We start from the raw sequence: 27088 nt of genomic DNA, 5'->3' as shown, positions 1-27088 counted from the left end.
GCGTACGACGACTCACTATCGGCTACCCTAGACTCTCTGGCACCCCTAACCACACGCAACATCAAACCTAGACCGCTCCAACCATGGCAGAACAACCATACTAAATGCCTCAAATGTCGCAGTCGCGCGCTGGAGAGACTGGCGCAAAACCAGGTTCCCTCGTGCGTTCTCCCTCTACAAATCTGCCTTCCTCACCTATACCTCCTCCCTCCACACCGCCAAGCAGGCCTACTTCGTTAACCTGATCAACACCCTCTCCACCTGCCCTCGCCGACTCTTCTCTACCTTCAACTCCCTGCTCTCTCCCCCCCCTCCTCCACTCAGTACCTCACTTACCGCCCACGAGATTGCCACTCATTTCCACAACAAGATTGACGCAATCCGTAAGGACATAGTCAACTCGCAATCTGCCTCCCCCCCCCATCACCCCCTCATCTCTCCCCTCCTCTGACCTCGCAACCGCACTGCCCCCCACCACACCCAAGGCCCCGCTTACCGTAACCCCCCCAGCACTGCACTCCTTCAGCCCTACTACCACTGAGGAAGTCACCAGAGTCTTCTCAGAAGCCCGCCTCACTACCTGCCCCCTGGACCGTATCCCCTCTCAACTCCTCCGGTCACCCCCCTCTTCCCTCACCTGCTCCCTCACCCACATCTTCAATGTCTCCCTCTCTACTGGCGTATTCCCCTCCCCCCTAAAGCATGCGCACATCACCCCCATACTCAAAAAGCCCTCCCTGGATCCCACTGACCCAAACAACCTCAGACCCATCTCCCTGCTGCCACTCACTTCCAAGCTCCTTGAGCGCTTAGTCTACGATCGCATAAGCGCCCACCTAACTGCGCCCACCTAACTGACAACAACCTCCTTGAACCACTACAGTCCGGCTTCCGTCCCCTACACTCCACCGAAACTGCCCTCCTCAAAATCACCAACGACCTACTAACCGCCAGAACCAAAGGCGACTACTCTGTCCTCCTTCTCCTGGACCTCTCCACGGCCTTCGACACAGTTGACCACCCCCTCCTCCTTAATAAACTGCTCTCCCTTGGCATCAGAGACACCGCTCTCTCCTGGTTCTCCTCTTACCTATCCCGACGCTCCTTCAGCGTTTCCTACAGCGGTGCCACCTCCCCTTCCCTCCCCCTCTCTGTTGGGGTCCCATAAGGCTCTGTCCTTGGACCCCTTCTCTTCTCCATCTACACCTCCTCCCTTGGCAAACTCATACACTCCCATGGCTTCAACTACCACCTCTACGCTGATGACACTCAAATTTACCTCTCCACCCCTCACCTCACCCCCACATTCTCCGCCCGCATCACTCACCTCCTAAACGACATCTCTGACTGGATGTCGCTCCATTTTCTCAAGCTTAACCTCTCCAAAACCGAGCTTCTCGTCTTTCCCCCTCTCCGCGCCCCCATCCTATCCATCACTACCAACAACACCACCATCAATCCCGCCCCGCAAGCCAAAGTCCTTGGCGTCATTCTGGACTCAAACCTTTCCTTCCAACCTCATGTCAAATCACTTACAAACACATGCAGGCTCCACCTTTGCAACAACGCCACGATACGCACCTTCCTTACCCCAGACACCACTAAACTACTCGTACACTCCCTGATTATCTCACGCCTCGACTACTGTAACTCCCTCCTCACCGGCCTACCCCAGTGCAAGCTCTCTTCAGACCATCCTGAACTCAGCGGCCAGACTCATCCACCTCACCAGCCGCTCCACCTCTGCCACCCCCCTCTGCCTATCCCTCCACTGGCTCCCTATTGCCCAACGCATAAAATTCAAACTGCTCACTCTGACCTACAAAGCCATTCACAACACTGCCCCTAACTACCTCACCAACCTTATTCCCAGGTACCACCCTACCCGTACCCTTCGCTCTTCACAGGACCTCCTTCTATCTTGCTCCCTGGTCTCCTCCTCCCACGCACGACTGCAAGACTTCTCCAGGTCCTCCCCCATCCTCTGGAACTCACTACCCCAATCCATCAGACTGTCACCTTCCCTCCTCACCTTCAGGCGCTCCCTGAAAACCCACCTCTTCAGGGAAGCCTACCCCACCCTCACCTAACAGCCATTCTCCTTCATTCCTCCTACCACTCCATCCCCCACAGCCACTTCCTCCTGTACCACTACCCCCTCCCTCCTAGATTGTAAGCTCGAAAGAGTAGGGCCCTCTAACTCCTCGTGTGCTGTTTGTTGTTGCTGTACTGTTTCATGTATTGTCCCCTCCTTTATTGTACAGCGCTGAGCACACCCTTTGGCGCTATATAAACGCGATGTAATAATGATCAAGGTATATGGGTGAGATACCGTTTTGACAAATCTTCCATGAACTTGTCCAGGGAATAAGTTGGTGTCCTCATGAAAATCTACTTATCCAGATTTTAAAAAAAAAAAGTTAACCAAAACTGTATTTAGTACTGAGGTGCTTTTATGAATGTTTGGGGATTTTAAAAGCAAAAGGGGCTTTATGGCAACTTAAACGTTTAATATTTTTTAACATTGCACTGTGTATCTCCTCCTCACCTCCCTGCTTGTCTCCAGCACCACACCCAGGGACTAGCAGGGAGGAGAGAGACCTTGCAGTGTAATGAGCACCGATTGGGTGCTTGTCAGGAAAGGGGGTTTATCCTTTATCCCGTTCACTGACAGAGTGTTTTTTTTGCACAAGTTTATAAAATAATTTTAGGCCTGAGAATTATACAAAAACCCCAAACATGATATATTTTCTGACAGCAGACACCCTAGAGAAGTTCCAATTTTTTTAGGTCACACGATATTGCCACAAAGGTCTAGGAAACACAAAATTTCAGTAAAAAATAAATGTAGGTTAATTTTAGGGCACAAAAAAGCAATAAATTACCCATTTTTTGGTAACATATAAAAGCTGAGGTTACACTGAGTAAATAGATATCCAGCATGTGAAACCTTACATTTGTGTGCGCTCATGAAATGGTGACAAACTTTATTATGCTATATTTTCTATATGTGATGCATTTAAAGATATTATAGGTCATCAGTTTTGCTCTGGTCTGGTGCTAGAATTGTTGTTCTTACATGTGTATCTCTATATGTGTATCGCAAACAACATTTTCACGCATAGGCACCCCAACGTGTGCGTTTACATTTGTATGTGTGTATATATGTGGAGGCCTCACTTTTTTTGGGGGGGTGGGGGGAGTTATGTGCTTGGTGGTAACTTTAATTTTTTACAATTAAAAAAATGTTTTTACTTAACTTTTTTTTCACGATTGAACCAGTCTCGGGCCCGCATATTGGCAAGCAGAGCCAGGGAGGCATAGGGGGCAGGGGGCACTGTAGTGGGTTGTGTGGAATGCTACCACCTGACAGGTGAGCCCTGCTGCCTAAAAGTTTAAAAAAAAAAAATACCTGCCCAGCTCCCGGAACTACATGTCCTGGGCACCGTGCGATATAAATTGAACATCCCTGATGAATACCATGTTGTTTTTGCTTTGTTTCATAGTTTTTAATAACAATTGTTCTGTTTAATTTATATAGTTAAAAGCAATATCTACGATTGCCACATAAGATGTTGCAATAGAATAAATGTGTTGTGATGTACTGATTATCTTTTTCCCAGTGTGATAGATTTTATCCCCTGAGGAAGCCTGAAAGGGCAAAACATTTTGGGATCCATTACACCGTACACTTACACTACTGGGAACTGTGATGTGTAACAATGTACCTCATCAAAAACCTCCAAATTGTTTTTTGTCTTTTAAGCATACAAATGTTTTTAAACCTTTGTAATAAATCTTGATGATTTTACATTGAATTGTGTCATGACTCTGCACCCATAAAGTCCCAAAATTTCAAAGAGCGTATTTTCTTCCTTGTAAATTTAATGTGGGTGGTAGGGTGCTATGATCCCTCTTTGTGACTCCAACACTTTTGGAATCTCGGAACACTACCAGACTCTTTCCAGCTTAAACAGTCTTGAAAACCCAAAGAGAAAATCTCTATTGCAAAGAAAAAAAAAATCACCTCTAGTAACCATATACAATCCAGCACTAGAAGGGATAAGAAAGATAATCAAAGATTTACAACCCATCATAGCAGAGGATGAAGCTGAAAGAAATATTTCAACAACCCCCAATACTGGCATTCAGAGAACCACCCACCCTCAGACATAAATTATTCAGCAGGAAACTTCATTCTGATTGTGAAGTCACAGATAAAGGAACTAGACCCTGCAAAAAAAAAAAAAAAAGATAAACTGTGCAACCGAATTAATAAAGATGTCACACACTCAAAATGGACCTGTGATAACAAGATCATACAGGTGTACCTCCAGCAATGTTGTGTACCTCATTCAATGCAAAATACACTATATTGCCAATAGTATTGGGACGCCTGCCTTTACACACACACAGAAACTTTAATGGCATCCGAGTCTGTAGGGTTCAATATTGAGTTGGCCCTCCCTTTACAGCTATAACAGTTTCAATTCTTCTGGGAAGGCTGTCCACAAGGTTTCGGAGTGTGTCTATGGAAATGTTTGACCATTCTTCCAGAAGCACATTTGTGAGGTCAGGCACTGATGTCAGGCGAGAAGGTCTGGCTCACAGTCTCTGCTCTAATTCATTCCAAAGGTGTTCTGTCGGGTTGAGGTCAGGACTCTTTACAGGCCAGTCAAGTTCCTCCACCCCAACGCACTTATCCATTTCTTTATGGACCTTGATTTGTTCACTGGTGCACAGTTGGAGCAGGAAGGGGCCATCCCCAAACTGTTCCCACAAAGTTGGGAGCATGAAATTGTCCAAAATGTCTCGATATGCTGATGCCTTAAGTGTTCTCTTCACTGGAATTAAGGGGCCAATCTCAACCCCTGAAAAACAACCCCACATCATAATCCCTCCTCCACCAAACTTTACACTTATCACAATGCAGTCAGGCAAGTTCTGTTCTGGCCACCGCCAAACCCAGACACATCTATCGGATTGCCAGACAGAGAAGTGCGATTCCTCACTCCAGAGGACTTGTCTATACTGCTCTAGATTCCAGTGGTGCCGTGCTTCGGACACTTTGCATTGCACTTGGTGATATAAGGCTTGGATGCAGCATCTCGGCTATGGAAACTCATTCCATGAAGCTCTCTATGCACTGTTGTGATAATCTGAAGGCCACATGAAGTTTGGAGGTCTTTAGCTATTGACTCTGTAGACAATTGGCGATGTCTGCACACTGTACTTCAGCATGCGCTGACCCCTCTCTATCATTTCACGTGGCCTACAACTTTGTGGCTGAGTTGCTGTTGTTCTCAGTTGTTTCCACTTTGGTTTAATACCACTAACAGTTGACCATGGAATATTTAGTAGCAAGGAAATCTCACGGATGAATTTATTGCACAGGTGGCAACCTATCATGGTACTACGCTTGAATTCAGTGAGCTCCTGAGAGCGACCCATTCTTTCACAAATGTTTGTAGAAGCAGTCTGCATGCCTAGGTGCTTGATTTTATACACCTGTGGCTATGGAGGTGATTGTAACACCTGAATCCAGTGATTTGTAGGGGTGTCCCAATACTTTTGGCAATATAGTGTATTTATCAAACAATCTTATGTTGGAAAAACAGGACAGAAGTTACAAACAAGGATAAATTTGCACAGATACACCATCAAGGAACATAGGAAAGATGATTTCTGCACACCTGTGGGTCATCATTTCTCACAACCAGACCACACTATTGAAGAGTATAATGCCAGAAAAAGATGTTGAACTTCCACGCTGGTACTGGACTCAGACCGCTAGAGCAAACCTACCAGGAGCATGTGCAGTACACACCTATACACTCCTTATAATTAACTCCTTATTGTTTGCTAAAAAACTGAGGCTTGCCTAGAATGGGAGGGGTTATACTGGGGCTATATTTAAAGCTTTATTTGCCAATGTCAGATCACCTGAAGGCAGCTGCATAAACCATAGTCTGATTCCTGCTGAGTAAAAATTAAAATGGACTTTAGTACCCCTAAAATAGTTCTGCTTATGGTGTTCGCTTATTTGGTTCTTTTTCTTCAGACATGAAAGATGCTGCTGTCCTTTCATACATATTTTTTTCCTTATCTTTTTCTAGATGGAGTACATGGCTCAGCACCTGGTCTTTGCAAATTGTATTCCTTTAATTTTAAAGTTTTTTAATCAAAATATAATGTCATACATTACAGCCAAAAACAGGTAATAGCAAAGAATTGTGGGTCGAATGCATGTCTGTCGAAATACACTCAGTTCTCACTATATTTTTGTTTCTTTAGTATTTCAGTCCTAGATTACCCATACAGTGTGGTCCACGAACTGCCTGAGTTGACAGCCGAGAGTCTGGTAAGTCTTTTTACTTCTTACTAAGAGCCTGTTCACAGTAGCCCACACATTAAGCTACAGCCTTTGACCCTAGGTTTACATCTCTGCGAGTGGTGCCCCTGTGGATCCGCACAAAAATCCGTACAGCCGCACCACCCGCACAGAGAATTGCGGACCTGTGGGCGGGTGCCAATAGTTCTAATGGGACGCCGCCTGCACTGGGAAATGCAACCGTATTGAAAACAGAGGTTACCGTGCGGGCTGCGTTTTCCAAAGAAGTGCAGGGACTTCTTTCCCTGAGAGTCACGGGCACGGGAGTCCATTCAAATGAATGGGCTCTTGTGCCCGAGCAAAACGTGGCCCGCACGGCCACATAGGTGTGAACCAGGGGTTAGTGTGTGAATGTGTGGGCAGCAGTGTAATGCGCATTTAAGCACTTTTTTTTTTTTATTACTATATGTGAAGTGCACAAAATAATACTTTACTCATATCACTGAAACACTGGTGTGCTTTGCATGCAGAGACATACAGAGAGGTGCAATATTATGCAAATATGTTGCATAATATTGCAGAGCTCTAGAATGCAGAGAAACACTTCTGGTCTGACCATGAAACACAGAAAGTTGTATTCTATTGTATTCCATTGTATTGCAGTTACCTGTGTTTTTCTATTAGGAAAATTGCACATAATGTGAACAGGCCCTGAGTGTTTAACCGCCTCCCGCCCGGGCACAAGGCAGTTCTCTCATTCTGGGAAGACGCCATATGACGTTCTCCCATTCTAACCACGCATGCACGGCTCCAGGAGAGTGCAGTACGGCGATCGGCGGTGCGCTGTGTCCCTCGGAAATGGGCCGAAGATGTTGGCTTAGTCATGTGATCAGCTGTATCCAATCACAGCCGATCGCATGTAAATAGGAAAATGCCAGTTATCGGCATTTCTCTTTTCACAAGCTGTCACGCTGACAGCTCGAAAGGAGAGGAGAGCCGGTAATCTGCATTCCCCAGAGGGGACATGTACACTGATCATCAGGGCACTGATGATCAGTGTGCCCTGATGATCTGTGTAGCCCCAGCAGTGCCACCTGTCAGTGCCAGCTGTCAGTGCTCATCCATGCCACCTGCCAGTGTCAATCAGTGCCACATTAATGCCACATTTCAGTGCACATCAATGCCACATATCAGTGCCCATCTGAGCTGCCTTTCAGTGTCACCCATCAGTGCCACCTATCAATGCCAGTCAGTGCCGCCTATAAGTGCCAGTCGGTGCTGCCTATCAGTGTGCATCAGTGCTGATTGTCAGTGCTGCCTATCAGTGCCGCCTAACAGTGCCAGTCAGTGTCGCCTATCAGTGCCATATATGAGTCCTGCCTTTCAGTGTCCATCAGTGATGCCTGTCAGTGCCCATCACTGCAGCCTCATTAGCGCATATTAGTGAAGGAGAAAAATCACTTATTTACAAAATGTTATAACAAAAACTAAGAAACTTTTTTTTCAAAATTTTCAGTGGGTTTTGGTTTAAGAAAAAATTAAAAACCCAGAGATGCTTAAATACCACCAAAATAAAGTTCTATCTGTCACAGAAAAATGATAAAAAGTTTATATGGGTACAGTGTTGCATGGCCCGCGCAATTGTCATTCAAAGTGCAACAGCACTGAAAGCTGGAAATTGGCCTGGGCAGGAAGGGGGTATAAAAGTGCCCTGTAGGCAAGTGATTAAATACTTGTTTATACTTACTGTAACCTATGTTTTGCAATTACAATATCTATACAGGAAGCTGGAGATAATAATCGATTCTGCTGGCGAAATTTGTTTTCATGCATAAATCTTCTCCGTATCTTAAACAAACTGACCAAGTGGAAACACTCCAGGACCATGGTTAGTAGGTCATATATGACAGATTTAAATGTCTTATTCTCATATTTACTTTGTGTAAATTGTTGCAATATGTAGGCTACTATTTCCGGTGACCTGCCAGTACTAGTTGCCTGACCATCATGTGGTGATCTGACTTTAACACTTTTGAGTCTGCCTCCTGGTCTTTTCTTTAGTGGGATGAGTGAACAGGATAAAAATTATTAGGAGGCCTCAAATTTATTACATTTTGCGTAACTCCCTTGTGTGGATTCCGGTGTTTATTAGGAAAGGATGATTTAGGGCGCATGCACGACCTTGGTTGATGGCGGACGCTCGGTAACAGAGCTCCGCTCATCCCTGGCCTTCCCGGCTCTCCAGCTCGGCTACATCAGCCTCGCTCTGATCACCGGGTGAGCCTCACAAGCTCTGCAACTGGCCCGTCACCAAAAAAAAAAAATGGAGAAGACTGGGCGCTGGAAGCCCCCCTCCCTGCCGACGACAGACCCACGGCCCTCACCGCTCCACCGCTTCCTTATTAGGCCGCAATCCCTGGCCTCAAGTACTGCCGCCAGCCCGCAGAAGCGCTCCGGACCCCCAGCTGCGGCAGGGGGAACTGCAGATCACCCCCCCATGGAGCCCCTTGCAATCCCAGCACATGGCAGCCCACAGCTGGAGGATCTCGGGCACCTGGCAATGACAGGGGGGACAGCAGACTCTTCAGGGCACTCTTCAGCAACATCCTCTGCCCCTGCCTTGCAACCTGCCTCATCTTCTCTCACAGTATCTTCATTAGATGACAAACTGCAAGTATTTCTATACAACATCACTGCTACCATATCTGCTGAAGTTGGGAAGCTGGCCTTGGATCTTAGGGGGGAAATGGCCCAGATCGGGAACCGCATGGATCAATTGGAGAATAAGTTTGATGAATTAGTACAATATGTTCATGTTTTGGAGGAAGACAACGCGTACCTGAAGCATTCCATGTCCCAAATGCAACTCCAACAAGATGATTTGGAAAACAGGGAACGCCGCCAGAACATTCGTATTCACGGTATGTCTAAATCAATTGTAGATTCCCAACTCCACCGCAATCTATTGAATTTTTTCACCGCATCTGCCCCCATGGTTCCGGAATTGGATTGGCGGTTGGACAGGGCTTACCGCTCTCTGGGCCCGAAACCCACTGAAGGCACCAGACCTTGCGACCTCACTGTCCGCTTCCATTTTTTCAAAAGCAAAGAAGCCCTGCTATCCTCAGTCCGCAGTAAACCCTCCCTGGAATTTAAAAGAGACAGACTCCAGCTTTTCAGTGATCTCTCTCCGATTACCCCGGCCAAACGGCGGACACTGAAACCAATCACCACACATCTTCAGCAACATATCAATGCTCAAGTTATCTTGCGTGACCTCCATGAGGTGGACTTCTTCAAGCAACTGGGACTCCCCCCTCTACTGGAAGACACATCTTCACTTCCGCCTACCCCATCCCATCCCTCCGTCACCTCAAACAAGATCCGGATACCAGTTTGTGGTGGCCGGAAGTGACACACTCACACCCCCCAACGCCCACGACCTCCTTGATCGAGTGATGTGCCTACCTGACGACCATTCTGGGTGACCTCTTGAGGCAACCCCTGAGCCACCCCCCTCCCCCATTATTGCATCACTTTTGTTTATCTGGCCGTGCCCTAGTTGGGTGCACTTATTTTCTTTTTCCTTGCCGGGATTGATGATTGCCAAGGTGTGTCAGTTGTCGTGTTGCCCCGAACCCAGCTAGCCATAGGCCTAGACTACTTGGGTCTGTTAATTTTCCCCAAGTTTATATCACCACAGATATCTTTGTTTTTTTTGCTATAACTCTTATGGTTTATATTTTATGTGTTATATTCGTGTACTGGATCTTTGTTTTTTCTGTTCTTAGTTTTCCTTCATCGATGATACTCCATTTACTCTTTATGCTGGTACAAATGTTAATTACATTATTGTTTTATGATGACCTTTACAGTTATTATCATAGGTCAAAGGTCTTAACTCCATCCTAAAACGATGGATGGCTTTGAAGGAATTTCGATCCTCAGGAGCAGACATCATTTTCGTTCAAGAGACCCATTTTAAATCGACTGGCTCTTTTCGTTTTGCCTCAAGGTTTTTTTCCCAATCCTACTCTGCTTTTGACCCCACTGGGAAGGCTGGAGTGGCGATTTTGATCCGGACGCACTGCTCCCTGCGGGTCATTTCCTCCAAATTCGACCCACGAGGTCGTTTTTTTATTTTGGAATGTATGTTTGGTGACTCTGCCCTTGTCTTGTTGAATTTGTATGCCCCGAACATAGGTCAACTGCAGTTTCTCTCCCAAAAACTTGCCAAACTGAGGTCCTCCTCTACACCACATGTGATCATTGGAGGTGATTTTAATCTAATCATCTCCCCCATAGAGACAGAAAGGTCCTTTTTCGAATCCACTCCCTCAAAGCTGTAATGTTCTTCTAAATCTTTTCGCAAACTGATAAGGGAGCATCGTCTTTTTGACGCCTGGCGGGTTAGGCATCCTTTTCACAAACAGTTTACTTTCTACTCCACCCCTCATCGCAGTTTTTCCCGCTTGGACCTTTTTTTCATTTCCGCCACATTGCTTCCTCTTTTGGTATCATCTGAAATCAATTTTATCACGAGGTCCGACCACACTTCCTTGTCCCTGAATCTCCTTTTTCCTAACGTTCTGTCGAAAGCTTGCCACTGGCGCCTCTATGAGACTTTTCTTACTGCAGCCCATCTCCGAGACGAGCTCTCCCAAGGATTAGATATGTATTTTCTCCACAATGTTGGCTCAGTAACCTCTTCCTCAACCCTGTGGGAAGCCCATAAGGCCGTATTTCGGGGACTCTGTATCTCTCGTTTGAAAAAAATCCTCGGCGAATGCCAAGGCATCCCTCATCCGGCAATTATCTTCGGCTGATCGTCGATTACTTGCATCTATCACTGGGCTCTACAAGGTGACTTCTCTCCGTGAGCAAATCAAAGCCCTCAACTCATGTAAATCTGCACAATCCTTCCTTTGGGTCAAACAGAAATTCTACAAATTTTCTAATAAACCACACCGCATGCTCGTTAATCGACTCAAAGCACAATCTCCCTCAGTGTTGCCAGACCACCTAATCCAACCGGATTGAGACCCTACTTATGATCCCCATGTAACAACCTCACTCTTTGGATCATATTATGAGAACCTCTACAACTGTTTGACCCCGGATTTTTATCACCCCCCACAAAAGCGTCCTTTGATATTTTTTTTGATCCCCTATCTCTTCCGAAGCTATTCCCCTCTGACATTTTGGCCCTTAATGCAGATATCTCATCCGAGGAATTATTTGAAACAGTCAAACAACTCCCCTCCTGCAAAAGCCCGGGACCTGATGGACTACCCTATTCCTATTATAAGACCTTTATTGGCACTCTGGCCCCTCACCTTCTTTCTCTATTCCAAGATCTCTTTAAAGGCGTCGCTCCTCAGGTTGATTTCTCTCATACGTATATTTCTGTTATCCCCAAACCTGACAAGGACCATTCTATCCGGGACAACTATTGTCCCATCGCCCTACTAAACTCCGATTACAAGATTTTCACTAAGATCTTGGCCAACAGGCTGTCCAGATTCATCTCCAAGCTCATACACAGGGACCAAGTAGGATTTGTGCCTGCCAGACATGCTGCGGATAACACCAGGAGGTCCATTGACCTGGTTAACCGATCTTTGACCCCTGCTATATTACTGAGTTTGGATGCTCAGAAAGCTTTTGACTGCCTTAGCTGGCCCTACATGTTTATGGTCTTGGAGAAGTTTGGCTTCCAGGGCCCGTTTGTGGCAGCCTTGAAGGCTTTTTATTCTTCCCCCTCTTCGCAGGTCAGACTGGCCTCCTTCCTCTCACCCTCTTTTCAGACATCGAACAGTACGTGACAGGGCTGTCCACTTTACCTCTTATTGTTTATTCTCTGCTTTGAACCGCTGGCTATCGCCATCCGGCTAAATCCCGATATACGAGGGATACAATCCCATGAACGTGAATACAAACTATCCCTGTTTGCAGACAACATCCTTCTAACACTTTCAAACCCTCTTACCTCCCTACCGGTTCTACATAAGATTTTACAACAATTTGGGGCCCTGTCAAGGCTACAAAGTCAATACATCCAAAACTGAAGCACTCCCACTACACATCCCACCCAGTGTCTTGTTTTCCCTCCAAGAGCCCTTGCCATACCGATGGTGCACCCATTCCTTGAAGTATTTGGGTACTAACCTTACTTTCTCCTACCACTCTATATATGAGGCTAATTTTCTCCCTTTTTTTTTTTCTCGTTCCTTGAAATTCTGGGATACCTTACCCATTACCTTCCTTGGACGTATCAACGTAATAAAAAATGACTGTACTGCCCAAACTACTGTACTTATTCGCGACTCTCCCCATTCCCATCCCTATGTCCAAGCTACATTCCCTCCAGAAATCTCTTACATTTTATTTGGCATAACAAACATCATAGAATTGCTTGTAATGTGCTCCTCTCCTTGCATTCTAGGGGGGGGGGGGCTTAGGGGCACCGGATATAGTGACCTACCACTGTTACCCACCTCCGATTCCTAATTTCATGGTCCACTCAATACCCCCCTAACAAATGAACCGAGATTAAAACTTTGCAATGAACTCCAACCCACCCATGCTCTCTTCTCTGGACAACATAGGCGGTGGATATCGCCTTGGTCCCATGCAATTCTCCCTGACTATCTGGCAGAAATGTAAGGTTAAGTTTGCACTGGCCTCCAATTGCTCTCCACTGACCAACATTATTTTTAATCCCAGCCTCCCGGATAGCTTGGCCATGTCCCGAATGCTCCCTTGGGTCGCAGCCGACCTCTTCCAACTACGCCACTTAGTACACCCTGTAACTCGGAAGCTAAAATCATTCCCTGATATCCAGAAAAAAGCCCACCTACCTCCCCAATATTTCTATGTCTACCTACAGATACGTCATTTTTTTTCTCTACCATATCACCCTCATTGACCCTTGGAAAGCCTACCACCTTTGAGCGCCTATGTATACAGGGCCCACATCAAAGGGGTATTATCTCTACTACATATAAACTCCTTATGGATGCTTCTCCCTTATCTAATGACACTCATCACTACATGCGCAAGTGGTCCCAGTTTCTACAATGTTACATTAATCTGGTGCTGTGGAAAAAAATATGGGAAAATGCACCCAGATCTTCTGTATGCGTAGTCTATAAGGAAAATACATACAAAATGTATGATGTTGTGGTACAGAACCCCTGAAGTGCTCCATGCCTGTAACCGGAATGCTTCTCCTGCCTGCTGGCGGTGTGGGAGAGAATCTGGCACCCTCTATCATATTTTCTGGGAATGTAGGTCCATCACTCCTTTTTGGTAGAGGTTTTGTCTTTACTACAATTGCTATTGCATACCTCCCTCCCTTTCGAGCCTCTGTATTTTTTATTGAGCCTGCCTTTCCCAGGCCTCCCCAAACCATCAAGGAAACTCTCCGCGCATATCATGACCAGGAGAAGCATTCCTATGTGTTGGATCTCCTCCATACCTCCTTCAATGCTGACTTTGTTTAAAATTATTGCAGACGTTAGACAAATGGAATATCTGACCGCTTTACATGCCAGCTCGATTACCGTGTTTGAGGCAGTATGGAACCCATGGGATGCCTTTATCTCTGCTCAGCCTGCCCAAAATGTACAGATTTAACTGCTCTTCCACTGTTATTTTATGACGTATGTTCTATACCCTTACAAGTTTCTATCATCGATGAGCTTCTTTCTCTCTTCTTTCTTTATATTTAATGTGTGTATATACACGTGAAAACTTAATAAAATGTTAATTACAAAAAAAAAGAAAAGGATGGTTTAGCAGAGCCAAACCCATGGTCCTACTTACCTACCAGGATGCTCGATTCATCTCAAACTATAATCACATGTGTTAGGTCTCTATAGGACAGGCGGTCGAGGATGGAAAAAACGGGCTGCTGAGCCATAGTTTTAGTGCCCCCTGGATGCCCACCAAAACTATAAAATAACATCCGGACTGAGCTCAAAAAAATAAAAACAGTACTGCTCGTATTTCCTCTCCAAACCTGTGTCAGTCGGATCAGCATGTGAAAAGACTGGTGCAAGACACAGAATCGACTTGTCAGGCACCATTAGACTTCAACAAAATGGTGGCCATCTGCACACAGACTCCCTGTTGCGTAAATGTAATGAGATAAAAGATGGCTTCAGCTCCTGTTCTCCAACTGTAGAGAACTCCTCAGACGTGTTTTGAAAAGTCAGGGCTTAATCGTAGAGCACACTGAGTTCAATGAGGCCGCTCCACAACCAAGTGCACTTCGATTGCAACACTATAGTGTGGCATTATAGGGTTAAAGACAGGTGATGAGGAGACGATATAATGCTTCTTCATTGCCTGTCAAATGCCCTCTGAAAAACTATGCAAATGTACATCACTCTTCAGATAGCACCACTCTACACCAGGAGTGTAAAAGAGCCCTTCTAAGAGTAAAATAGTTCTCCTTGCCTTAGAAGGCAATTTAGCAAACGTGTCAGACACTCTACTGCCAAAAAAGATTTGATACATTGAAGTACATCCTTAAAGCGGTAGTAAAGTTTAAAAAAAAAAAAACAACACAACTTTCCCCCTGCAAGGTGCTAGTATGCATCACATACTAGCACATAATGAGAGACTTGCCTTAAAACAAAGCCATTTCACTGCTGACAGGGTTTTCATCTTCACCTGGTCTTCCTTCCAGGTTTGCGGGCTTTGGCTTTTTGAATTGCAGAGCCTTGATGATGTCAGTTTTGCTCATGTGCACAGGAACCACAGCCACGGCACAGTGCTCTAAAGGCATGACTTGCCCTTTAAGTGCACATGCACAAGTGCTGAAAAAGTAGGAAATATCTCCTAAACAATGTATGCTTCGGATATCTTCTTGTACTGTACCTACTGTACGGGTAAGCTTTATACATAAGCATACCTGTAAGTACAAGTGAGGAAGAGGTGTTTACTACCGCTTTAATTACAAAGGGCCACATGGTGTACACTTCCCCTGTAGAATGACCACAAGCTTATGAAGGTCCAACATCTCAGGAAGTTGAATTTTAGAGGGGTCGAATTTATTATTTTCTTTTTCGGACAATATTTATAAATCCGACAAGAAGATTTTTTTTTTTATTTCAAAGAAAAATTGTTATCAGTATCTACAGCCTAGACATGGACAGCAAAACAGTCACCCTTTTGATATTTGGTAAAGCTCATTGCACAGTTATTAAATACTGTCTCATATCCTTAATTCTTCTTACCTAACTGGCTCCAGTTGTGACTAGTACCCTCCAAACTATAGTGTGATGGGAGTCACTTTGGGTGGGGGGGCTCATGGATCCCAGCTTACTTTGCAGAGGTTGGAAGACCCCTGTCTCAGTTTCCCATATCGCTCTTATGTGTAAGTCACCCTGTGTCTCTTAGGAGCACAGGGTGACTAATAGACGCTAAGAATACGGTTGAAATTATTATTATTACTGGGACAGTAATATTTATCAGCCATATGAAGACTATTCCTGGTTGTTGATTCTGAACTAGACATGTGAATTGAAGGAGCTGGACCGTCTGCTGTGTAGTGAGATCCTAATTCATCAAACCATTGTCTAGGTGTGAATTCCCATTCACCTTTTTGTTTTGGTCACCAGTCTAGCTAACCAAATTACTTTACTGTTTAGAGTGTTAAGTCTATTTCTGTATATAGCTGCATTTGCATATGATCATGTGATCAGTATGTGTGTAATGTATAAAAAGCCCTTTTTGAGTTTAAAATAGAGGGTTCCATGTTCAGACAGACTGGTGTAGTCTAGTCTTGTATGGTCAGCTGTGGTGTCTGTTGTCGGTGTTCGGACGGGGAAACGGTATTCTAACGGAAGTACTCAAGCGCAGTCTGGGTCGTTTTCGTTACATATAGATTGTGATAGGAACAAAATGTTTGACTATGTCTGAGTTACAGTGTGGTCTCTAATTCCTTATTCTTTACCCCTAGTATCTTCATCAGTTTCCCAGAAAGTTATTGTATTCGATCATCCATTGAAAGAAATAGGCACAGCATAGGGACCAAGGGCCTTATAGACCCAACTATAGGAGATTGGAAACTAGTGTAAACAAGACTGTAGGTCAACCCTAGGATTTATAACCCCTCCCAAACCAACATTGCTGTAGTTTTAGCTTGTGTCCTTAGCAGAGAGGACCCCTATCTTCTCCAGCTGCTGTTTGGAATATACTTGCAATTCTTCAATTAAGATAGCTTTTGGCAGTCAACCCCTGGCCTTTCTAGTCCTGGACAGTCTCTCCTATTAGCCATTTAATAGTCCTGCAGCCTTTCTCTGCAGGGCACCCCCGGAAGTGCTTTGTGCTAGGTTTTGCTGTTAGTTTCTGGCTGCTGGGTTGGTCAAAGCATCAACTGCACTTTCCAGGGACAGAGATTCAGCAGTGTCCTGCAAGCACAAACCTTGTCTTTGAAGCCACCCTCAGCAATGCTTTTTACCTTCAGTGTCAATGACTCTGTGTTTTCCTTTCTTCAGTATAATTCCTCCTGTGTGAGCTGTTGCATGTGCAAGCAGACAGAAGCATCTTCTACGTTGCAGCCATGTTTTTTGATTACATACATGTGTCCTCTCCTTGGAGAGTCAGGAGAGGGGTATACTTGGCTTTGATGCCACTGAAGTGGGTGGGGCATGTGCTGTATGCTGTTTTCTGCTCTTACACGCATCTCTGTCTGCACCACAAGGGAAGATGATCATTGGGTGCCTTGCTGCCGTCTGCAAGACAGCGGTTTGCTACTGAGCCTAACCGCCAAGCCTGTGCGTTGGCCTGGTTGAGGTCGCTTTGTGCCTAGTACTGCTGTGTGGTGATGTGACTTTCATTGTCTGTGAGGCTTACTCAGTCTCCTGTCAGTTGTCGACATACCTGATCCTGATTTAAAGGGTCTTCTTCTGTCCCTCAGGACAAAGGAAGGTTTTGGGGCTTGTAGTTTATTGCCCTTTACAATTCCTGTTAGCTTTGCCTAGAGTTCAGCCTCTGAGCCATCTCTGTTGACATTTGAGATGTCTACCCCAACGTTCTCACAATTAAAGTTTGTTTTTTTTAACCATAGTTTTGGTTTAGGTTATCACATTTAGCTTGGTTTACCCATGTGGCCCTTCTGGAATGTCTTTTTTTAAATGTTCTCAAAGTTGAAGGTTTTCTTCTGCAGTTATATGTTGTTCATGTTCAGCTCAGTTCATTGGTACTAATCTTAATCATGGGGTGGTAAGGATTGTGTGCTTTTGGCTTCTGTTCAACCTTCCAAGGGGCTGCCTTCTGGGGATTTTGCAGGACTTTGCAGGTATTGCTTAGAAAGAGGGAGGTGGTGTAGAGATGTAATACCTTCAGCTGGAGAATGCACTCCTGCTACAGAGTTTTTTCTATTCAGTTTTTCTGGTTAATCCAGACCCACCCTTTTAAATTCCCAGATATTGTCTGCCCCCTTTGTCGGGTTACTGCAGTGTTCTACCTTAAAAAGGCCACAGCTGTTGCACAGCTCTTGTTTACTGTTAGTGGTTGTATTCCTTATCCTGTTTTGTGTACTCCTTTTAAAGTTCAGCTCTGAAGCCAGTACTTTTTCCTATTTTGTTTTTCTTTTGTTTTTTTTGGCTGGTCCATAGCAAAATGGTCTTAATCCCTTTGTGTTGATTTGACTACTCAGATGCTGATTGACAGGTTTTAATGAGTAGGCAGAAACAGTTGGGGCTGGATACTACCCAGATTTGATACACCTTTTACTCACTCAGGAGAGCAATTGCTTGGTCCAAAGATGGTCTGTGGATCAGATATCTTGAAAGGCCTTGCTTAGTTTTGTTTTGTTTTTTTAAAACAAAACAAGGCCTTTTTGGGCATGTCCAGTGCAGTAAACCGTAAAAAGAAAGAAAATCTGTGAGGGCCCATTCACACTTGAGTTTTTTTCAGCTTGATGCTCAGAAATGCTCAGCAAGTGAAATCACATTTATTTCAATGGCCCCTGTTCACATTTGAGAGTTTTACAAACCTGCTTTAAAACCCGCTCAAACACGCCTGAAAACGCTCAGCTTAGTGTGAATGTAGCCTGATCATAACTAGTACAAAAGTGCCAAAAAAAATAGACTACTCAAGACTCAGGGGGAAAAGGCTAGGGATCGTACTTCAACTTCTCTCAGCTCCTTGCGGGCAGAGGGAGGCCACATAGGTTATGTGTGAACGGGTCCACAGGTTATCCATCTGGTAGTAGCAGATTGCAAGTCAACAAAGACCCAGTATAAGAGTTCGTAGTGCCTTTAGAATTAATCAAAAGGTCTCATATATTGTCAAATTTGTGTGGGCAACCACGAGAGAGGTACGTGGCTTTATAGAAGGGAGATACCAATTCACTAGGATTTCCCAAAACTCCAATGTCAGCACTACAATACATTTTAGGATACAACCCATTGCCATCCGTCCTGATGGTTGCAGATGGGAACTTTTTAAAGCTGTATAGGCTCATGTCTAGTCTTAATACATGTGAGTGGCTTTTTTTTTTTTTAATGCTTTTTTAAATAAATTACCAGTTAGCACTATATAGGTTCTGATTGTCTTTTAACAAGTAAATACACACTGAATCTTCCATCCATCCACTCATCTGAGCTGCTGAGGTTCTCCTAGAGCCATGCTGATTAAGAAAGAAAGGAGTCGGGCAGCACTCTACAGGTCTCAAGGGTAACGTTCCATGCCTCCCTGGAGAGCCACAGCCCTCTCCTATGATTCTCATCTTGGGTAGCCCAGAGTTTGGCCTTGGTCTTTGCCATCCCCAATTTCTTTGCCTTAAAGCCTCCAGCTACACCCATCTGACCGATTTTCTGACTTGCTCTCTCACTCCAAGCATATCCAGACCCCTTACAAGTTTTGAGTCCATCTGCCATAGAGGGGAACCGGTACGCCATTCCCTCTCCAAGATATATGCATTCCTGATCCACTCGGGGGCCGACTATGTCCCATCTTTTCTGGCCAAATGGGAGGCAGACTTAGACCTACAACTCACGACACAACAAGGAGAAAATTCTCTATTTCTACTACAAATCCTCTATTGCCTCAAGGGTTCAGGAAACCAGCTACAAAATACTCACCAGGTGGCATAAGATCCCCACCATACTCCACCGCATTTCCCATCAGATATCTGGCTCCTGCTGGCGCTGTGGAGTGGGTGAGGGATCCATGGTCCACATCTTCTGGCAGTGCCCACTAATTCAACCCTTCTGGCAAGCAGTGCTCTGCATCATTAAGCAACTCACTGATGTTGACCTAAGCAATGACCCTGCAGCCTTGCCTGTTGCACCTGACAGAGAGACCTACTAAAAAATACAAGCACTCCCTCACCATACAACTCTTGAATGCTGCTAAAGCATGCATTCCTCTCCGCTGGAGAGATGTTAACCCGCAGACAAAAGCTCTATGGTTTACTAAAGTCAATGAATGGCCACATTGCATAATATGATGGAAGTGTTTACTGAAACTTGGTGAGCCTGGCACTATTTCATGTACACAGCTGCCTACCTCAGGGAGATGGCTACAACCCCGCACATCCCAGCTTCTTACCCGGTAGAGGGATACCCCCTTATCTTTTTTCTCCTTTTTTTCAGGGAGCTCTGGCATGTTTTTCTTCTTATTTACCCTTCCCCTCCCACTCTTGGAAGCGCCTTCCATACTGTTAAGACTACCGTAAGAGTCTGTCTTTCCTCAACCCCGTTAATGTGATCAGTGCTCGAATATACACCCAGTTCCAAATTATTATGCAAATCATATTTTTCTCATTTACCTAAATAATTGATGTAAATAACAGTCAGCATAATTCTCGTTATCAACTATTAAGAGTACAATTCAAATTTTATTGAACAAACCTCCTAATGATAACAGTATTTTTTTTTTAAACCTAAAAACTTACAATGCACTGTTCCAAATTATTACACACAGTAAGTTTCTAAACACTTTATAGGTTGTAAAGAACTGAAAATTGTCATTTGTTGTGTTTGCAGCATATTTACTGAAATCAAAAGCTATTTTAATCAAACTTTTTAACAACATTTTAACTTTTTAAACATTTTAACAGGTCATGTTACATTTTAACATAGACCCCTTATTTGATAGCAGCTTCACAAGTCTTGTATCCATTGAACTTGAGAGTTTTTGGACAGTTTGTGCTTGAATTTGTTTGCAAGATGTCAGAATAGCCTCCCAGAGCTGCTTTTTGGATGTAAACTGCCTCCCAGGATGGAGGCCACACCATGACTTTCTCTCCTTTTATCCCCATAGCAGCCATTGATGCAGAGGTATTCTTTTCAGCATGAGATGGTGCATTGTCATACATGAAGATGATTTTATTACAGAAAGCATAGTTCTTCCTTCTGTACCAGGGAAGAAAGTGGTCAGTCATAAACTCCACATACTTTGCAGAGGTCATCTTTACACCTTCGGGGCCCCTAAAGGGGCCGACCAGCTCTGTTCCCATGATTCTGGCCCAAAACATGACTCCACCACCGCCTTGCTGACGTCACAGCCTTGTTGGAACAGTGTGGCCGTCCACCAACCATCCACTACTCCATCCATCTGGACCATCCAGGGTTGCACGGCACTCATCAGTGAACAGGACTGTTTGAAAATTAGTCTTCATGTATTTTTCTGCCCAATGCAGCCGCTTCTGCTTGTGAGCATTGGTTAGTGGTGGCCGAATAGAAGGTTTATGCACAGTTGCAAGACTCTGGAGGACTCTACACCTTGATGTCCGTGGGACTCCAGCGGCACCAGCAGCTTCAAATATCTGTTTGCTGCTATGTAATGGTATTTTAGCAGCTGCTCTCTTGATCCGATGCATGGATCTGGCAGAAATCTTCCTTAATGTGCCTTTATCTGCACGAACCCGTCTGTGCTCTGAATCAGCCACAAATCTCTTAATAGTGCGATGATCACCCTTACGTTTTCGTGAAATATCTAATGTTTTCATACCTCGTCAAAGGCATTGAACTATTTCACTCTTTTCGGCAGCAGAGAGATCCTTTTTCTTCCCCATATTGCTTGAAAACGGTGCTCTGCTTAATAATGTGGAACACACTCCTTTAGTAGTTTTTCCTTCAATTGGTCTCACCGGCCAATCTAGTTATCACATGTGTCCGAGATTGTTTTCAGTGATCAAAAAAGCCCTGAGACACAATGCCATCCATGAGCTAAACTGAAAAACAAAATATTTAATCTTTGTGACACTTAAATAGAATTTGCATAATAATTTGGAACAGGGTGTAAACCTTTTTATTTTATGTTTTCAGCTTAAGTTTCAGTACTCTATTGTTAATTGGAATTAGGTTATTTCAGTATTGCTTAGACTATTGATGACATTTTCACGCCATGGTCTTTTCCTATTGTACGACATTATGTTGTGTTTTTGAACCCACATCTGTAAATTGTCAAAACTTTATTAAAATAATGGAACTAAAACAAAAAAGAAAGAAAGGAGTCTGTTTAGTGTTGGAGCGCATATTGACCTTTGTCATGGGGGTCTATTGACAGTGAGGTGAGAGTTTGCGCAAAGGGATTCACCATGGTGGAGGTATTTTCTATTTGCACGTTTTTTAGCACTTACCTAGGAGTTATATATATCGCCTTCCCGCCCAGCCTATAGAAGATTGACAACTGGTTGGGACACTCCTCCTTGTGACTGAGTGTCATATGACATCCTGTCAGGAGGAGCCGCTCACGCAGCAGCAGATCACATGTCAATTCTATACAATGGATGGCTTCCTGTCATGCATCCATTGTATACAATTGTGTTGTTACCTGTTACCAATCGGTCAAAGCAGTCGCATGGTACAGACAGGGCCAATCACAACCCATCTGTATCATGTGATGAGCTTTGCCTAATCACAGATAATCACAACAAAAGACTGAATGAATCAGTTTCATTCACTAACAATGATTGCAAATATCAATGAAATACATTGGGATTAGCAATCATAATGTGTAAAAAAAAAAAAAACCTGATAACTTTGCCCAGAGTAGTTCAATAATTACTATGCGAACAGTGTATTGCTTTGGTCACAGTGTGTTGAAAAAAAAAATAAAAAATACACATTAAATTATTTTATTTTTTTTACGTACTGTCATCAGTCAGTGTCCCTGATCACCGCCACACCAGTTATATAATAATGCTGTACTGGCCTGGTGACACTGTTAAAAACAGATTTTTTTTTTTTTTTTCTTCTACATTTTTCTAAAAATTACAACCTACAAAAGACAAACCATGCCAATTAATAAATATCTTGGCCTGTCTGTTTTCCAAAAATGGGTACTATGGGGGGTATTTGTACTATCCTGGCGTTTTTGGGCCTCAAAAAATGAGATGGTCCATCAGTACATCAGGATTGATTGTCAGGGATACATACATATATAGATAGGTGCTGGAGCGGGGGACCGTCTGGCCTGAGGGGGCTGGTTTCCACTGTGACCTGTGGTTCTTTTCCCGGCGGGGGTCAGGTCCCTTAGTTTGGTTGGTTTCCAGCGGGAGGGTTTTCATGGGTGTGTCCCACTTCCTGTAAACCCTTATTCATATTGATGTGGGATGTAGTCATGTTATTGACAGTTTCATATTTTGTTTGTTGCCCCTTTCTCTCTTGGGGCCTAGGTTATTGATGTATTAATTTGCAGCCATGTGTCCGGTGGTTGAGCCACCCCAAATTGCTATACCTTGAGTATAGGATGCATTTTACCATAGGTGTGATATGGCTATGCCATTGTACATATTTTTTGTGTTTCTTTTTCTCCTGCTTCTCTTTTCTTTCTCTCTTTCCTGGTTTTTCTGTTCTCGTTTTTAGCAGGTTTTCAGGACGCTGTGGATTGGCTGTCCTTTGGAGGGGTTCTTGTTGGCTGACCTATGCTTTCTCTGCAGATTGCACTTATCCCCCCCCCCATGGCTACACCCCTCTTGCAAGTACATTCACAAAACGTACAAGGTTTTAATTTGCCTCGGAAGCGGTCCAAAGTCTTCTACCACCTTAAATCGCAGCGCGTTGATGTATTATGCTTGCTGGAAACCAAGATTTCTTAGTCCTCCGCCCCGCGGTATCTTTTGCCTCATTATCCCACTTTCTGTACAGCCTTTGCTCCTGAGAAACGACAGGGTGTTTTGATAGCCTTCAAGCGCAATTCACCTGTGCTTCACCTGTGCTTCACCTGTGTCCGGAATATAGCGGACCCCATGGGCAGGTATCTACTTTTGCAGGGCACCCTTTGGGATCAGGAGGTCACTGTTGTCTCCTATTATGCCCCTAATCGCTTTCAGCACAAATTTTTCTCACATCTTTGTTCTGTCATTTCCCATCACTCTAAGGGCCTTCTGCTCCTTTTGGGGGATTTCAATGTTACTTTGGATTCTGCGTTGGATCGGCGCGATGCTTGGGGGGCGGCCCCTCCTCATGACTTGGTGCAGGAGGCACGTATGCGCTCGCTCCTGCATCTGCGGGGCTGTTAGACGTTTGGAGGGAACTTCACCCTACTGAGTGTAACTTCACGTTCTACTCCAATCCTCATGACCGTTTTTGTAGAATTGACCACGTATTTATGCAGGCGCAACAGCTTCCATTAGTAAGGCGAATATCTATCCCTCCCTCACCCTGGTCGAATCAGAATCCCCTGGTCCTACTTCTTGCATTCTCGGACGCGGCACCCTTTTCATTGGCGTATTAATGAGTCTTTATTGACCACTCAGGTCACCTGTCAGAGAATTGAGTCCTTCATATGAACATATTTTGCAGACAACTCAGGATCTGTTTCCTCGGCAGTGCCCTATGGGAGGTGCATAAAGCTACGGTACGGAGCCACATTATACAGCTGGCTGCGGCTCAAAAGCGGGAGCAGCACCTTTTCGGAACTTAATTTTCTTTGGGCCTCGGCAGATGCCAGTTGGAAGTCACACGCGGCCTATAAACGTACGCGAGACACCCTGGCCACAGAGCTGTACTTGCTTCTTCTGAGGCTGAATGGGCCCTACGTTGGACCAAACATAAGTTTTATACCTGTGCTAATAAGCCGGGTCCGATGCTGGCTAGGAAACTCAATTTTGTGGGGAAATTTCCAGCAGATCATCTCGCATTTGTACGCAAAACCGGATTCCTTTCCTGTAGTTCAGGTGGATGCATTTTTTCAGGATTTACGGCTCCTGGGGTTGTCTGAAGCGACACAGAGAGCCTTCAATGCAGGTGTGTTTGTGTCAGAAGTACTTCAAGCTATTAAATCCTTGCGGTCCTCCGTGGCCTCGGGTCTAGACTGCTTCTCGGGCCTCTATTACAAGAAATTTGCAACTCTGTTGGCGCCCTTTTTGGCTAGTTACTTCAATGACTTACGATAGGGCTCTTTGCCCTCTCGGGATACGCACAGAGCACATATTTCCATGATTCCTAAGACAACAGAGGATGTGCAGGAACCGTAAGCCTTTCGGCCCATTTCACTTCTTAATGAAGATCTGAAGATCTTGGGCAAGATTCTCAGCCTTCAGACCAATAAATATTTGCGTTGCCTGGTCCATAGGGACCAAGTGGGTTTCGTCCCTGGGAGGCAATATTTGTAAGGTGGTTCACCTTATACACCTTTTGCAACAGCGGAAAATTCCGGAAGAGAGGAGGGGGGAGAACGGTCTTTTTGGAGCATGGGAATATCTGCAGTTTGTGTTGTCCTGCTGGGGTTTCGGTGATTCTATCCTTTCTTGGATTCAGGCTTTGTACTCTTCCCGTTCGACTTCGGTTAAGTATGCAGGGTATTTCTCGGATCCCTTTCCTATATGGTGAGGGATGTCCCCTGTCTCCGGCGCACTTTGTCTTGGCTCTTGAACCGTTGGCCTTGGCGCTCTGGGCTGATTGTAATGTATCGGGGGTCCCATATGCGGGGCAGGAATTTAAGCTGAGTCTCCTTGCAGACGATGCCCTCTTGACTAATCCATTGACGATGCTCCCAAACTTGCAAGGGATACTTACGCGTTTCTCCTTTGTTTTCGGGCCTCCGTATCAATTTAGGTAAGACTGTCTCTCTCAATATCACCTTGGCCTCGGATATGGTTTTGCGCTTGCAGTACCATTTTCCTTACAAAATTCATCTTCGCTTGAATACTTAGGCATCCACCTGACCCCCATTTATAGCGCTTTGTTTGCTGCCAACTATTTTCCATTGGTTCGTTCCGTGTCCTCTCTTATTTGACGAGTTAATTCAGTGAAAATGACTATTCTGCCAAAATTGTTATATTATTTCCATATCCTTCCAGTGTTAAAGAGCCCTTCAGCTGATTCAGGCGTGGATTATGCGATTTATTTGGGCTAACCGGCACTCTAGAGTCTCTAGACACACACTTTTTGTTCATAGGCTGCAAGGTGGTCTGGGGGTGCCTAATGTAGCCAAGTGTTATCAGGTGAGCCAGATTGCTCCACTGTCTATGTTGCACGCTTCATCTGATGTTCCGCTCTGGATTTTTTTGGAACTACCTAATTGTACCCCTATTGCAACTTCAACGCTTCTCTGGCTCCCCACTGCTCTACGCCCGATGATTTTACTTCCACTTTTGCTCCATGGCCTGCATGTGTGGGACTCTGTTTGCCTCTCTAGTGGCTTGATGTCACCCTTTCTACCTTTGCTCCCAATTACTAATAATCCTCTCTTCCCACCAGGTTTAGATCAACCTGGGGCGTTCTCCTGGTTGGTGACCCATGGCTTTTCGCAGGTGCGACTGTAACGAAACCAGACCCTGACTGCACTACGGTATTTCCGTTAGACTACCGCTTCCCTGTCCGAACACAGATCCACGGACACCACCACTGACCATACGGGAGGAGACAGCACCAGACTTAAAGGAAACCAGAAAAAGACTGCTTTATTTCAACATAGATACAAGATATATACACAGGGCAGGGCAATACATTTTAGTAACAAGAAACACACAGCAGACACCCCCCCCACCAAGCCAATATGCAAACACATACATCCCATAATAGTTTGCTCCCAAGCAAGACACACAATAGAACAATGGGACAACCACATGGCATTAAACAATGAACAACCCCCCACCTATACATGTCTACACAATAGCAGGACATTTCACCCTGTACCCCTAACAGGCACAGGGTGACTTACACATAAGAGGGATATGGGGAGCTGAGACCTCTCTAAAGTGAGCTGGGTTCCATGGGCCCCCCACCCAAAGTGACTCCCATCACAGCGACACTTCTTGACCTTGCGGTCTTTCCTCTCTTGGAATTCTCTTCGGTCCCTCAGGCGGAATTTTTTCATTATCTTCAGTTGTGGCATTGGCTGACCTCTCTGCATAGCACCTCTGCCTTTCCATATCAAAAATTTGTCTTCGAACAGCTTTGCCAACAGCGTCCTGGTGCCCCGGGTCTGGTTTCCGTACTTTATGCATCTTTGAATAGGCACTCGACATGTGCTTCCCTATGGTATGTCACTCAATGGTAGCGCGACTTGGGGGCAGCTGGAATAAGGCCTGGTCGTTTATTGCTAAATGTTCATTCACCACGAATACGCAAAAGGCGGCATGCAAAGTACTGTTCCGCTGGTATTGGGTCCTGGCTCATATAGCTCAGGCGAACTCTACCTATAGTGATCGCTGCTTTCGGAGTGGTGGCCATCATGGAGATGTGTTACATATCATGCCCTAGATTGATTCGGTTTTAGTCTTGTGTATTTGGCCTTCTCTACACAGTGTTTCATCTCTCCATATGCCGGGAAGCCTGATATGTT

At 44.9% G+C, this 27088-nt stretch overlaps 1 protein-coding gene across 1 annotated transcript in view; it reads left to right on the top strand.

Annotated features, from left to right (window-relative positions):
• The window catches only part of LOC149441653 (striatin-interacting protein 1-like), a 301884-nt gene extending 277189 nt beyond the window's left edge, over nt 1-24695 (top strand). The window contains exons 17-22 of the mRNA XM_089657068.1: nt 6117-6217; nt 6295-6361; nt 8115-8223; nt 8980-9725; nt 11515-12148; nt 24244-24695. Of these exons, the coding sequence (XP_089513194.1) occupies nt 6117-6217; nt 6295-6361; nt 8115-8223; nt 8980-9725; nt 11515-12148; nt 24244-24695 (2109 nt within the window). The remainder of the gene's footprint in view (nt 1-6116; nt 6218-6294; nt 6362-8114; nt 8224-8979; nt 9726-11514; nt 12149-24243) is intronic.
• The last annotated feature ends 2393 nt before the right edge of the window (nt 24696-27088 follow it).

Source organism: Staurois parvus, unplaced genomic scaffold, assembly GCF_062004578.1.
Source record: "Staurois parvus isolate SC_StPar_1 unplaced genomic scaffold, SC_StPar_1.0 ptg000961l, whole genome shotgun sequence".
In the NCBI taxonomy this organism is placed as follows: domain Eukaryota; kingdom Metazoa; phylum Chordata; class Amphibia; order Anura; family Ranidae; genus Staurois; species Staurois parvus.
This window is presented reverse-complemented; position numbering and strand designations above follow the sequence as displayed.